We start from the raw sequence: 15,875 nt of genomic DNA, 5'->3' as shown, positions 1-15,875 counted from the left end.
CTGAGCTCTCAAGAATCCCAGTGTGGCTGCTGACTCAGCACTGAGCACTGGCCAAACCCTTGGGCCATGCAGCACCCTGGGGATGGGCCAGAGCCAGTCCCCCAGCCTGGGAGTCACTGACAGCAACTGGGAGCACCAGCAGCCCAGAGGGCTGGATCCAGGTCCAGAGGTGAACCATTGCTGGAGAGCTACACCCCCGCTTGGAACAAAACTGAAAGGGTCACACTCAGCCCTTCCTAAAAGCCAGGAAATTGTTTTTTCCTTTGTGTCCAATGTTATTGTGGGAAATGGTGAGCAAAGGGGCAGTGTAAAGGCAGTGCTTGGAAGGGCAGCAGTACCTCTGCACTGTGCACAGCAGTGGTCCTTCAGGGACTGCACTGAGCTGGAACAGAACAGGAAAGTGGGCAGTTATCTCTACAGCCTGCAGCCCCTCAGATCAATCTGAAGCAAGGACTTGCTGAAATGGGAGTCCTTGCCACTCCTCTGCTGCCTTCCTTGTAATGAAAAGCTCCTTTCTTTCATAATAATCTCCATTTTACTCTAGTACAAAACCAGCATTTTATCCTTATGGATTCATAAAATTGTCTATCCCAGCTTTAGCAATGCTGTGAATTTAACTACTCAAAAGTGTGCTGAAGTGTGAGTTAGGTAAAGGGGATCAATAACAATTTATCATGAAAGGGCCAGCACAGAAGAAACAAGAGGTTCCAGTAAGACAGAAGAAACTCAGCTTTAGGAAAGTACCATCAAATCCTGTTCCAGTAATCAAACATGTTATTTCAAACTTAGACGTTTGCAAAACAAACTCCCCCTATTATTCTTTCAAATTAGTTTGAACTTCCTATAATTTAACAAAGATGTAATCATATCCGCAGAGATCCCAGAATTCCTTACGAGCATCTTAAAAAGCAGGAATGAATCATTTCCTTGTGCAACAATCAACTATGCAATGCTGTGATCTTGGAAATAACAGTTGAAAGAGTCAAAGTCAAGCACTCAAAAGAAAATAAAAGCATTTAATGCAAAATATTTCCAAAAGTTTTTACAGCAATTTCCTATAAATGGAGTCTTTTTTTAAAGAATGAAACCACCAGTACAAATGTATTATTCCAAAGGGGATTACAAAACTTTCTCCTCAGCCACACAGGAGGTAGGGAGAGCATTTCTCTTACCTGAAAAGACCTAAGATGAACTGAAAGTAATATTCAGTGATAGCCAGGATCTAGCCTTCTATGTCTAAGTGATGGTAACACACAGATTCTTTGGGATTTAAACTTTATAGGCTGATATATCTTTACCCCATAAGGCCTTTATTAAGATTCCTAATAATTTGTGGGTATGTAGTAGAAATATCTGAGATGCCTGTCAGCTACATTATGTGGTTTTTTCTAGTGATGGGAAGCCTGACATTGGAGCAGACTATGGGGTGTTTTACTCTGCAAGGACCAGGCTTTTGGGACAGGTATTAAACAAACTAAACAAAAGAGTTGTTTCTATTCCTGCTCAGTTGCTCAAGGCTGTAGTTTCTGGCACCTGAGGGCAGGTGTGAACTGGTGCATCCTGACACCTCTGTTCAGTGGCTCAGGGAAGGGCAATCACTGGGAGGATTAAGTGGTGCAGCTGCCCCAGGCTCCCCATGTAGATTTGCAGCTTCCCAGGCTGTTGGAGGCTTTAACGGGCTCGTCTGGAGTGAGCGAAGGCCTTCAGATGACAGCAGTCAGACCAGACAAAATTGGTCCTTGTTGAGAACCAGCAGGAGGCAGCTGGAAGGTAAGGGCAGGACAGGCTGGACCCCCTCCACAGAGCTCTCCAGCAGCACAGGAACTTCCCAGCACATTAATTCATTCCCTGGCTTGGCACACTTGGCTGGTCTGGAACGATTACCTGTAAAAGGAGTTCTTTCACCACTGTAGCTGTTCACTGCAGTAGTGCCCTGCAAGGCTGGGCTCTGCCTGGTCTGCTGCCAGCCACGAAGAGAAAGGCTCCAGCTGATCCCCGGGGAGCTGGGCTGCCTGCTCCCTGCTTTGCAAAACAACAACAAAACGGCCTTCGAGGAAGATGCAGTGGGGGAATGTGCTCTCTAGAAAACAAAGCCACATTAATCAGCCTCAACAAAGCAGCAGTTTTCTCTGCCAGTGGAAGGGAAGGCTGGTGCCTTCCCTCCCCAGGACAGACTGTCTTTTGGGCTCTCTGGGGCCATGTGGGAGGCTCCTGTTTGCGCTGTGCTGCCCCAGTGCTGGGCTCCCCACGCTGCTACCAGGAGCTGAAGTCCCCAAAGCCTGTGCTCTTCTTCTCTTTCTTCACAGCTGTGCTGGTTGAGGGCCCATCTTCCTCCATGCTGCGCTTCCTGCAGCCAGAATGAAAACAACTATCAGGGAGTCTTTACTGCCAGTGGGACCAGGGCAACTCAGATGCCTGTTCTGCCTGTTCTCTCTCAGCACCAGCTATAATGGAGCCAGCCCATCCCTTGTCAACTACACAGGAGTGCAAGCTCCATGACAGCATGGGGATTACAGGGGTTGGGGGTCTTCAGCATGCCCAAAACTGGGAGGGAGCATGAGTCCATGGGGATGGTTTGGATCAGACTTTGAAAACTCCCAGGAATGTGTTCAAAGCACAGAAAGTTCTCCAGGCCAGAGCTGAAGATTTAACAGCTGTACCTTTTTAATGTGCTCAGGAAAACATGAGCCATGAGTTTTCCCCACACCTCACCTGCACTTGTGGCAGCAAAAGGATTTATGGGGAATTAGGTATACAGTAGCTGGGAGAGCTCTTTCAATCTTTCCTGTTCTTTGAGCCTGTTGCAGTTGCTGCTGCTACTATCAGCTTCTTTTGAGCAGAGCTTGCAACCCCAGGGAACGCTGCACAGCCAGCTCATGTGCTGTGGTTTTTAGTCAGATATCAGTAGCTGATAGGGAGAACACAGAATCTTCAATCTGCCAATGATTGAAGGGCCTTTCAATGCTACCTAGTGTTTTCCACAGAGCCACAACTGCTGGATTTCCTCTGTAAATAAGAGTGCAGCGTGTCAGCAGTTTTAAGCTGGACATAGTATTTTAAGGGACACACAATATTCAGCAACTGAAAAATTTTACTGACACACTAAATTGACCTACCTGAGCTAACAGATTTCTGTTCTCACAGCTATGCAAATGCCTGTAAGTCACAGAGGCACACACAAGCTGATTAAATGGCTGCCTAGATCTGTGTATGCATAAATACATGCCTTTATGTAGCAGACAGACAACAGCATTTTTGCAAATGCTTTTAGAGAAGTCTGCTAAAAATCAAGTGGAAGGCATTTATTTTAATTTTTCCAAAACACATGCTAAGCTGCTGCTCAGCCAGGATTCTGTGCTGTCCTTAGGAAAGAAAGCAGTGCTGCCAATCCTGACAGGGGTAGAAAGGGTGTCTGGGAGAGGCTGCTTTAGGATAAGCCTGTCCAACCAGCCAGGTACCCTGGAGCTACCCAACTGCCCTGTGCTCCCACAGCAAGCCTGGGAACCTGCTCCCCTTTCCAGCCATTTCCGCTGTGCTGGTACAGCTGTTTGTGTGGCTGAACAGGGAACCAGAGCAGCAAACTGACAGGAGCCCAGGGCAGCTACTTTATGCAGGGCAGAAGTCGCTAAAAAAGCAACATAGAGTCTGTGGGCCTTCAGAAATGTTTGCAGAAAAGGAAGAGGATAAAATATGGTGTAGGAAGTGACACAGTACAGTTCCTCAAAGAATTCTGAGTTCTGGAAATGTATCTACAGTTCTGAAGTCAGCAAATGCTTTTAAAGACCAACTTGGTCATGTTCAAGGGCTAAAACAGAAGCTCCGTTAATGTGTGACCTTGAAAAACAACAGAAGTGAAGTAAACTCTAGACTCTTAGGACTACATGAGGGTCTTTGTTCGCCCAAACCAAACATCTAAGCAATGGCACTGGACAGGGCCAGCATCCAACAGGAAAGGCACCTAAAATATTCAGCAAAAATCAGAAGGACAGGGAACTCACGCTGCAGCCATGTTGATGTATTTTCCAATCCCCTGCCGGTAAGTTTTAGGAGTCTGAACCTCTTTCTTTGGTGGGACCACTTCAGCCTTTATTTTGGCTGCTTCTTCTTCCTGTTGGAATTTCTCTCTTTCAGCAGCGACCTGTGGGAAGCAAAGGGTGCAATCTGTTGCAAGAGATAGTGCAGAATAAGGAGAAAATGTCTACAATTCTTGAAAGCTTTAAAGCACTCTAAACCAGCAATCAGCACCACTGAGATTACAGGGCAGGCTTCAGGAGACAGCCCTCAAGGGCCACTACAAACAGGCTGTCTGCCATTATAGCAAGACTCCTTGTTACCTGCAGCTACCCACAGCTACTGGGGGCATTTGAAAGGAAACCATCAGAAGCCTGATGAACTGGGTTACAAGAGTAACTCTCCACTAAAAGAGCAACTGGGATCCTGGCAAAAAGGCAATGTTGAGTGGCAACTGCTTAATCTTAGCTGGTAACCAGGTGGGCCAGGGGGCTGCCCATGTGCAAAGAAAAGGCATTCAGTTGCAAGGTTCTCCCCAGAAAAGCTTTGGCCTTTCAAAAAAATCCTCAACCAACCAAGCAACCTCACCTGTGCATCTGCCTCTTCATAGGGATCAACAAAAACGGTTGTTGTCTCAATTCTTATTTCCTCCTGGAAGCAGAAGAGCAGTCATTTAATTTGCTGATTAAATTGTGCCATCCCCCCCTATTTTGGTTTCAAGAAGTGTCAGCAGAGTGACCAGCACTGCCATGTGAGGCCACTGCTCCCAGTGCTTCACAGATACCTTGGGACGGTCTGTTTTGGGGTCACTCTCCACATTCTCCATAGCAGTCAGAGTTTCAAAGCCACCAACCACCCTAAAAGAGAAAGAACATGTTATCCAGTTGTCACAACATATTCAAAATATTCCAACACCCTTACCTTTAATAACTCATTTATGCCCATTACTCTAGCAGAGTTTTAAATCATCATGTTTGGGGAGAGGGGAATCAGCAACTGTGTTTGGAAAACTTAAGATAATGCCATTCAGTGTGGAAGATAAGATTTTTTCCCTCAAATATGGGATTTGAATTTAAAATTAAACAGAACATAGAAAAGTCCAACACACAGAGGCCAAACAAAGCCCGAAACCTGAAAGCCACACAAACCAGCCAGAGGAAGAACAAGTCTTTTCTTCTTCTTTGTTTTCAAACTGTTTATGAGACCTAAGAATGTTATCAGGAAGAGAATGGTAACTACAGCAGCACAGGAGAGCAGTGGCAGAGCTGTCTGCACTAACACCACTGACATTGAAATCACAGGATTCCTTCAGGGGAACATCATGAGCTCATGAGGGCTCTGGGAAGGCAGCAGAACATCAAGTCACAGCCACAGGGTAAGGCCAGGACACTTCTCAAAGCAGTTTTCACCTAGGAGGGCCTCAGATCTCTGGCATCTCACTTTTCAAGTCAACATATCTAAACACTTGCTTGAAAATGTTTAAGGCTGAAGGCTTTCTGGACTGTTGCATGTTTATTTTCAAAAAAAGTGTGGAACGGTGGGAATGTTCTAGAAAAGCATATTTAGAAAGGATATATGGGGAAACCCAGATAATTATAATCCTGTCATCCTGTCATTTATCCCAGCAAAATAATGGAATAGCGGAGACAGGACATGATTAAGAAAGAAAGGAAATAAGTAACAGCAATCAACAAGGTTTTGTGGAAAACAGTGTCTGTCAAACAACCTTCTATCTTTGAGACAACAGATGTGGTTAACAGGGATAACAGTGTCCATGGAACAGACTTCTGGAAGGCGGCTGATATTTTGATTGAGGAACCAGAGTGATATAAAGTGAATACAGCACACATTAAATAAAAAATTGGCTGACAGGTGTCAAAAATCTAATTTTAAACAGGAACCACTGAGTCAGTATGTTTTCAGAGGGGTCCTGCTGGGATCAGCTCTTGGTCCCAGGGCATTTAACACTTTTATCCACATCATCATCCACAATTAAATTTGAAAACAGCTATTCTTAGAAGAGCAGTAAATAAAGAGGAAGACAGGCTGTTGATGCCAAGTGATCCAGATCCATTAGCAAAGCAGGCTGTCACTGGACAACATCTGTTTTAATAGAGCCAAGCCACATGGCCAGGAACCAAAAATACAGCCCATATTAACAGCTGTGGGACAATGAAAAGCAGCTGTAATTCTCAAAAACACTGCTCCAGGACCCAGGGGAGTTTGGGGCTAGGAGATCAGCAGCAGGGGCAAAAATTGACCACTGAAGAGTCCAGGACTGCCCATGGGCCAGGGCAAGCCAAGAGCCAGCAATCCCCCAGCTTCCATTGGGGGACAACTGTTTTGAAGCCTCATTGTTACTGGGACTACAGCACCAGCATGGGTAGGCTGGCAAGGGATGGGCAGATGAAATGGGGGAAAATTCAAATTAAATGAAGCTAGTGGGGAAAAAGGATATGAAACTGGTGGAATATGTGGAGCATTTTATCACCTAACTCTGCTTTCATATCAAAGAAATAAGCAATGCCTTGACCAAAACACACATGATATTCACAGTCACCTTTATACACTTTATACACTCATACCAGGGTATTTTGCTCTCAAAGGCATCTGTCCAGCCCCAGCATGGCAGAGTCTGCCCAGCCAGCACTAGGAGAGGCCTCTGACTCTCACTTGCCACGGTCTCAGCTGATCCAAAGGAGAAATACACTTCCTACAGCACTCCCCAGTGCCCTCAGTGCCACCCCGTGGGCTGGGACAGGCTGTAACCACAACCAAAAGGTCAGACCCCACCACAGAGAATGAAGCGACACAGAGAGGGTGTTCTCACACCTGCCCCAGCACAGCTGTGCTTGCTCATGTTTCAGTCCTGCTGTAAAATTTATTCCCCAAGGGCCTGCTGATATTCTGTAATCAGGCTGTGACTTTTAGGTGCAATTAAAACCCATGGATGCAGGCTAGAACAGCCTCAGTCATTTGTGACTGGAGGGAGCAGAGTGGGGGAGGCTGCACAGGGCTTGAGGACCCTGTATGAACTTTGGAAAGTTCATAACAAAAACTCAATTTTAAAATCTCTCTCCAGGCCAATATCAGATTCAGTTATAATACTGGAGATTAACACCCAGCCCGAGATATATTCACTGTATTTTAACTGCCCCAAAGGAAACTTCTGATTTAATATCGGAGGATTTTCTAGCCAACAGCTCACTCATTATCTGCTTGTATGTTTTCATTTAATTAGGTTTCTGATAATTTGAAATGGCCAGATCAGCTGTGCACTGGCAATCTCAGCTGAGTAATCCCTTAGCCTGTAGCTAGACCTCCCACAATATTAGCCCTAATGCATTTTACTGATGCTACCAGATCTTCAGTTGCTCTGCTAATTAAACTTTATTGGTAATATTTTGTCACTTGTATATTTTGAAAGGCTGTGATAGACATGGCATTCACAGGTCATCAGTAAATGACCTAAATAGTCTATTTTGACATGATTGTAAAGGGCTAAGGGGGAAGAAGACAAAGTTGTTATGCCTGCAGAGCATGTAATTCTCTTTTCTTTTTCACTTCTTGTCTCTCAAATGGAAAATTGCTTCCTTTTCTCTCCCTTGCATTCTCCAACATTTTGCACAGAGTATCTCTGTGTATTACACTGTCTGCACAATCAGCTCTCAATATATGTTTTTGTCTTTATAAAGACACTGCTGCAATACTGATTAAAAAAAAAAACCAACAAAACCAACTAATTTGAATACAAACCACAGAGGACAGAGCACTGACCAGAGGGACAGGAAATAATACACGAGTCACTTTTGTTCAAGGAGCACTTGGGAGCTTTGTCAGGGTCAGGCCTGGCTGAGGCTGGTATCTCACCACTAAAAATTAACATCCAAAAAGGACAAGATCTGATTGCAAACGTCACCCAGCCAGTAAAAACGGAACTACACACTAACCTGGCACTCTGAGCTGGGTGCAGAAGAAATGGAATATTCCAAACTGTAAAGACTTTTGGAAGCTTTCCTCTGATCTAAGAGAGACAAGGTAAATGCAGACCCTTGAAACATTACATGTTGTTATTGTCAAATCTCATGATGCTACATTGCAGCACTAAAATCAGTTTGATGAGATATGATGTGTCAAAATCCACTGGTATCCCTCACAGCAACTGCTCCTCACTGAATGAGGAAATCAACACACCAGAGAAGTTTTTTGGATTCTCTGCCTGCCCAACAAGACTTATTTTGGGCCAAGAAAAAAGCTCATACAAATTATATGTAGAAAAGACCATCAGATCAGTACATAAAAACATTTTTAAAAATCCTCTAAAGAGTGAGCCACTACTTAATATTATTCTAATATTCAAGGAAATCTGTACATAATTTTCAGTAAAAGAAAATGCAGATTCCAGAAATTCAGACTCATCCCTTTATAATCTTTACACGTGCTGAATGTGTGACACAGACAGTGACAGTTCACACTGTGTCATCTGGTCTTGTGCAATGTCACTTGTGCCAAGTTGGGAGCCAGCAAGGAAGGGAAGGGAGAAAGGCATAAACAAGTTTAACCTTTTCCACTGCTTCTGGCTCTGTTCCTTTTATAAGGTGTCATACATGCTTTGTCCTAAATTGACTGAGGTTTAAAAAGGTGTTTAGATGACACCCTACAGTGAAAAGGGTGACTCTTTCAACACACCATTCACTTCAGAACAACCAGTGAAGCCAAGAGTTTGCTGTGTGCTTCCAGTAGATGTTGAACAGAAAAATTATGATCTCAGCTATATATTTAGCTCAGCAACCCTGAGACAGCTTGTATTTTTAGAGGAGCTTGATAAATGTTGCATTACATTTAAGCATGAACGACAAGGCAGGTACATTTAGGGGTTTTTTTTTCTGTTAGCATAGGAATGAAAACAAAAATGTGCCCTTACTCGTGCAATTCTGTTTTCTTGAAAGCTGGCTAAGTTAGCACTGGAAATCTTTGCATTTCACATTTAGATGTGTTATTAAAATCTTGCTTCCTGTTAAGGCTCCTTTATGTAAGCTAGTAACCCTGCTTCATAACCACTACCAATGCCTTTGCATGATGCAGAAGTGAAATATCCAGAGCAGGCTCTGTCCATTTGCAATATGCCAATGAAGGTCTCACTGTACATTATTAGTGCTGCCCCAAAGCAAACTGCATCTCCCCTGCAGGCCCAGAGACATTCACACATAAACCTCTTTCTCAAACTTTTGTTTGGAAGAATTATAGGAATTCAGCCTTCTGCAATGCTGGGGAAGGCAGTGAACCAACATGATAGAGTTTCCTGGTCAGAAGATGATACAAGAACAAAGTCTGGACTTTTTTTTTTTTTAAAAAAAGCTTTAAACTACAAACAGAAACCAGAAAAAAAATTGCTCTTTTGTAAACACATTCTGGCCTGAAGGTTATTTTTAATAAAAAGAGAACATACATTTATATATACACACACAGAGAACAACACATATGTGCACAAACACGTACACTCAGAACAAAATGTTTTCTATGCATACACCCAATCTGCAATGGAGTGAGCAATTCAAATGTGCAGCAAGGATGCAGCCAAAACATCTCCATCTCTCTGCTAGATAAGGGCTTAATCTAGCAGGCAATACATGGTAATAAAGGGTGCTGAAAAAATAAAACAACTTGGAAAAAAGCTTATTGAAACTAGAGTCAAGAGATGAACCTGGCACGAAAGGACCTCCCAGCCTTGGCACAGGTCCCTCTTCAGAGATCACACAACTGTTCTGGAAGTGACAGCAGGGCTCCTGCAGCTCCAAGAGCCCAGTGCTCGTGTGCTGCAGGACACCACAGCCATGGCATCCACAGGGAGACCTGGCTCATTTCTCCACCTTGCTCTTTGCTCCTATCCTGGTGTCTGGGGAGCAGACTGCAGTGCAAAATTAGGTCAGTCTCCCTACACAGAATCAGCTCTTCTGCTGTCACATAATTTCTCCAATCTTCAGATGTACTAAAGCAGAAGAGTCACAAGAATATGAGTTTTCCAGCTTAGAAGCAACTGGGATTCACTGATTCAAATCATACAGGAAATGTTGCAAGTGGAAATGGACACTGTGTTATATAACAGTACCTGGAAACTGAATAATGCCTGGTAGCTGCTTTATGTAGCTAATTACTTTAGAGGACAGGAGTTACTTTCATTGCCCCAGTCTACAGAATTGCAGTAGAAAGCATTAAACAGGTTAAGGAATACTTAATACAGAGTAATACTGATCCAAGAGAAGAACTCTCTTCCAGAAAAGCATCTGCTAAGGGGAGAAGGGAAGGAAAGAATAAGCTGAGTGCACGTCAGCTACTGACTGATGCCTCCAGTTGGACCAAGCCTCAGGTTTCCCAAACCACCTTGTCTCAGTTGCCACTTTCTTTTCTCAGCTCTTGACAAACACAAGTGATGCTCTAATAAACACACAAAGCTGCTGCACAGATCATTTCCAGCTTTGCCACTCTGACCACAACACTTTTCTTTCTGCTCCCTTTATTGCCCTTCGTTTTATCACATCACATATCTGCAACATGCCCTCATTTTCAAGTCCACCATGCTCTGCTTGTTCTAAATGCCACCCAAAATTCTGAAAGCATTTTTCTCCTTCTGTTGATCACTTTCCATTACTATTTTAAACATGCACTTTTTAACGTGTGCCTTTAGCTTTGGAACAGGCTCCCAAAAATATTCATGAAGCAATTTCGTTTCTTCCTAAGGCTTTCTTTTTCCAAAGGTGGTGCAAAGTAGGTTGAAATGGGTCACTGTCACAATTTCCCTGTATCTATATGCAATCTCTTTTCTACTTACACAGATCTCAGGGACAGAGATTTTGTTTCTATTTCTGCTTATAAATAGGTCTCTAATCAACAGGAGCTGTGAACCATTGCAACAGGAAACATAACAACATGGATGGGATATGCTTGCACCTACATTTCATAAAGCACAGCAAACAGGAACCTGAGCCTATCTGCTGTTTTGGCTGTAGTGCTCCTGTAGCTCCTGAAGGTCACAGCACAGCCAAGGTCCTGCTTGGAGCACGGGTAGGAGGGAGACCCAGGCACAGAACCCAGGGCAGCAGCAGGCAGGACCCTCCCCAGGCAGCAGCCCCCTGCAAATGCTTCTCATCCCCTCTGTGCAGAGCAAAAGCATGTCAGTTGGTTTACATTATCTCAGTTTCTAAATTAAACCTCTTACCAGCAAGCTAAAAGCCCACAAAAGCCACCAGTTGGTTTTCATGTTAATTACATCATTCTCTAAGTCAGAAGAAATAGTAATTACTAGAAATGGTAATTACCAATTTAATCTAGGCAGCTCTGTTGGAGCAGGAAATCCATGCAGCCTGCACAACACCTCCAAGGGAAGGCATTCTTCTCTCACTCTCTGTTTTTGCTCCCCAGCCATGCCAGATTATCTCCTTTCTTTTCAGTATCTGCATCCTCATCATTGCCATGGTGAGCAGCACAATCATGATGAGCCCCTCCCTGTCCTCCAGCCACATCTTTCTCCAGAGACATGAGCACTCCAGTGCAGCAAGGCAGACACATGCCACCTCTTACACAGGACCAAAAAAAATAAATAAGGAAAGCAGTAGGGAATGGCTGCCCTTTCACTCTTTTTTTGTTCTCCTAAGTAAGGAAAGCCTGTTGAAAGTTCTATACAAATTACAAACAGGTCAAACTGTGCTCTCCAAGATACCTGTGTGACACTAACATGAACCAGAGTCACACAGGAATAGCTGAGAGTACAGTTCAGATCAGAGTATTTAGGTTTTTATATTAACTGAAATAAGTAATCCTCAAATCCATATGAAAGTCACAACAGGCCAGTAAGAATCCAGTTAACAATACAATTAAACATTGATGGAAACAAAGAATCCTGATATCATGGGTTCATTCTGCTCTTAAACCTAGATATCATTCCTAGATGTGCTTCCCAGATATTATTGTGCTATAATCAGCTCAGATATGGTCACCAAATCTTGGAAACACCCAGGATCTAAAATAGCAAAGTGAAGTTGGAGTTCTACTAGAGGTACAATCTCTGGCATCTTCTGGCTTTTATGACTTTTAAAAACAATGCAGATAAAAACAGCTGATGGATTTTGATGACAAACTATAGATCTTAAGAGCTACACACATCAACCTTTTATTATTAGATTTGTAGGTAAATTCAATTATTCAATAATTCAATTTGTAGATTAATACAGACTGACTGGGATACATATATCCCAGCATTTTAATTTTTACCTTCTTTGAATTGATCTTCATTTACATGCAAGAGAGATCAGAATAACATTTCCCTGATTTGTGTTCATATGAAGATGTCATTCAGTTTTTATGCGGGAAGCCAAATATGATTCTAAATCAACATTTTTAATAAACTTTTTCCATTGTATTTCAGCTAAAAATATAAGCAGCACCACTTCTTCACTCTGGCATCTAAGCTCAGATTTCTGTTATAGCAATGCCAATTCACAAATTAAGATAGTCTTTGCTAAAACTACAAAAATCTCTGCTATATATGCTTAACCAGATTTACCTGGACTAAGTAATTCCTCTCTAAAGGGCAACCTACAGTGTGAAACACCATTTGAGCTATTTTGTTCACAAAGTACTTGAGATATCCAGCACAGTGCAAAGGCTCTGGGGAGCACACTCCCTGCACCACTGAAAGCTCAGCTTCTCTCCAAATTCTCTCCTGGTGAATTCTGGTGAAACTGGAGCATAGTGGGGGAACACAGCAAACACAGCACGGGCTGCAGGCCCACACAAGATACACTGAGGCCAGGCTGCACCCACAACTAAAGACCAGACACATTTTCAGCTGAGCTGTCCTAACACAGACATTATTTGATGAGGTGGCAAGCTTTGGTTAACAGCATTACTGTAGGGGATTTGAAGGGGTTTTTGCAAGGTGGACTCAAATTGAAGCTTAAGTGAAATAGTCCTAAGAGCCGGATAAGGAAACTCCTCCAAGAATTACTGACTCTCAGCTTTTACTATTAGAATTTGCCTTATTTATCTGCTTTCATGGAAGGACAAGGGAACTTAGAAATTTTCTACGACAAACCTGAGAAAGAAAAAAGAAATACATTTCCAAGAGAGCAATTATTGAAGAATCAGTATTGGAACTAACAGCACTAAATTTAAGTGCCATTAAAATGAAGCAGTTTCTACCTCAAAAACCTGCAGGCAGGGAAGATGGATTAAATATATCACTTTCACTGTACAGCACAATTGCATGCCATTCAATCAAAGTAAACAGCACATAGTTCTATTTTCCATTGCTGACTTCCAAATGAATAAAACCATGAAAAGAATAAACCCCCAAATCTACAAGTAAAAAAGATTTTAAGATTCTCAGGAACTCCCAAATGCAGCTGGCTAGCAACATTCCACTCCTGTCATGTACAAGGGGTGCCTGAGAACAGCTCTGCTTGACTTGAGAAATACCAAGTACCTGCAGCAGAGGAAGCAAAGAGCAAACCATAACAAAGATTTTGTATCTTCTTCAATAAATACCTTAATCTTGATCATGTGAAGACTTCACTGGAAAAGACTTTCAGAAGAGACCTCTTTACAAGGAATGAAGTTCTCTCACTGTCTGGACATTGGTAGTATCTTTATATATGTGTGCCTAAATATACAGACTTTATACCAGTGGTAACTGTCAGGAATAAAAGAAAAGAAGAATAAAATAAAAAAGAATAAGAAGGGCCAAAAGACCTCAGCTATGCAGAGGCTCTATGCCATGAGGAAAAGCAGTCCTGTCATGACTAATTTTTCAGCTGATGGCTCATAAGAGGATGAAAGCAGTATTGAAGAGCTAATCTCATGTGTCCCAGCAATTAACACGCACAAATATTAACATGGCTCATTACATGACGATGATTACTCTGCTCATGACTCCTGGAAGGCCACCCACAGAAGGGAAGTGAAGCAACTTACAGAGAAGGAGATAAAAAAGGCAGGGTCTGCTGACTGGCCTTGGTGCAGTGTTGCCCACTTACTCCTGACCAGGAGAACTGGATTGTGAGTTGGGATTTTGCTCCAGTTCAATTACAAGAGTCACCAGATTCTTCTCTTTAGGCTTCAGACACACAAGGGAGAATGTCTGCTATGCTGCTGCTCAAAATATCCTTCACTTACCTTCCAAAAACTGTGTGCTTCTTGTCCAGATACGCACAAGAGCGGAATGTGATGAAGCTAGAAAGAACAAAGAAATCACAGTTACCACATTGTCCCACTGACCCTCAACAACAGCAGTAATGCTTAAAAACACAAAGTGTCTGCAAAAGCTTTCAGAGAGAAGCCAAGCCCCTCTCCCTCTCTGGCTCCTCTCTAGAAGGCCTGTGGACCAAACATCCTTTAACTCCTCAGTTTTATGGGTTCCATCCTGGATTTCTGTAGTTTTGGCTTCTCTCTTTCCATCACACTAACATTTTTAAAAAGTACTCCAAGAGTGGGGCCTTGCAGCATGTCCAAGATTAATCTGAGCATCTGCTCCTTGGCCACTCAGGCCTGGGCAGCTCACGCAGGGCAGGCAGACGTGTGTCCTGCTTGGGAAGAACATTTCTTGTGCATGATGGGCAACTTGTATCCAGCAAATAAAGTTACATGACACAACAGTCTCTGCCAGTGTAAACTTCTATTTTCTGGATATTTACTTTTTGCATTTCTTTTCCCTTAAACTGTCTTGTTGGTGATCCATTTCTCTGGACAGAGCACACTCATGCTCCAGATACAAACATCCCAGGAGAATATTTGAAGTGTCATAAGTAATTAACTGGACTTTTAATTTTGGAGGCTGTACTTTTAAATTTAAACATAGGAACTAAAACACTAATCCAAAGCAACCTCTGCTACTAAAGCTTTTCTCTGAGGCTTGATACTTCTTTGGAAGTCCTGGACTACAAATGTATGAGACAAAGGTTTCCACACTGTGGTCTGCAGACCACGATGGCCTGTCTTGGCTGGACATACAGTGCTGGCTCCCCTCCCTGTCTCCATCTGCTACACTACATAGGAGACAGCTAAAAATATATAAGCATTCCAAAAGCACTTTTCCATATAAGCAACTGTCTCAGGAAGTTATATGATTGGAAATAGGAGCAGCTCTTAAAATGTGCCAGACAGTCTATTAAGATGTAGCTTGCCCTAGGAAAGCATTGGGATGTTGTGCAGAATGCAAACTCCTACATGGGATACCACTTTATTCCTGGATATCCAATACTTAAAATCATCACATGGTCAGTTATTGTAATAAAAAACCCCTGAGAAGTAGCAAATATACAGGGAAAGCTTCTCATCTGTCACTGCAGTCAAAATAAAATTAAAGACAACAGAATTGACATAACTCAGGATAGAGTTCTGTTAATAACTTCTCATAACTCAGAGAAGTCCTGAGCATTATTCAAGCACCACCTTGCAGAGGGTACCCAGCTCCCTCTGCCCTGTAGTGCCTGTCACCTATGGGGACAGCTATCCATAGAGTTCTTAAGGCTAGAGAAGATGCATCTAAGTGCTGCCTAGGAAACTTTATAAATATGGGCAGCTGGACTCTCTGAAGAACTTACATATGAAGGAATTTCATATTTCATTTGCAAATTTTAGGAGATTATACAATCACATTTACAACAGCAGATGATGTGACTCAAAATGGCACATCACTTATGGTCTCTGTAACTTCTGTTATTAGAATCCCCTTTAAAAAAAGAAAAAAAAAGAGCAAAGAAGCCTCTACTCTCTCCTAATTTAGCACGTGAGAGCTGGCAGCAACATTCAAATCCAAAATAAGTTGTACAGCAACTCGATCCAGCAAACTGCCCCACACGTGCTTAGGC

At 42.8% G+C, this 15,875-nt stretch overlaps 1 protein-coding gene across 1 annotated transcript in view; it reads right to left on the bottom strand.

Moving 5' to 3' along the window:
• Positions 1 to 988: 988 nt before the first annotated feature.
• The window catches only part of PPIL2 (peptidylprolyl isomerase like 2), a 66,968-nt gene continuing 52,081 nt past the window's right edge, over positions 989 to 15,875 (bottom strand). The window contains exons 16-20 of the mRNA XM_014894560.2: positions 14,182 to 14,238; positions 4,796 to 4,868; positions 4,600 to 4,662; positions 3,999 to 4,138; positions 989 to 2,347 (exon numbers count right to left, since the gene is read on the bottom strand). Of these exons, the coding sequence (XP_014750046.1) occupies positions 2,254 to 2,347; positions 3,999 to 4,138; positions 4,600 to 4,662; positions 4,796 to 4,868; positions 14,182 to 14,238 (427 nt within the window). The 3' untranslated portion in view covers positions 989 to 2,253. The remainder of the gene's footprint in view (positions 2,348 to 3,998; positions 4,139 to 4,599; positions 4,663 to 4,795; positions 4,869 to 14,181; positions 14,239 to 15,875) is intronic.

Source organism: Sturnus vulgaris, chromosome 19, assembly GCF_052056855.1.
Source record: "Sturnus vulgaris isolate bStuVul1 chromosome 19, bStuVul1.hap1, whole genome shotgun sequence".
In the NCBI taxonomy this organism is placed as follows: domain Eukaryota; kingdom Metazoa; phylum Chordata; class Aves; order Passeriformes; family Sturnidae; genus Sturnus; species Sturnus vulgaris.
This window is presented reverse-complemented; position numbering and strand designations above follow the sequence as displayed.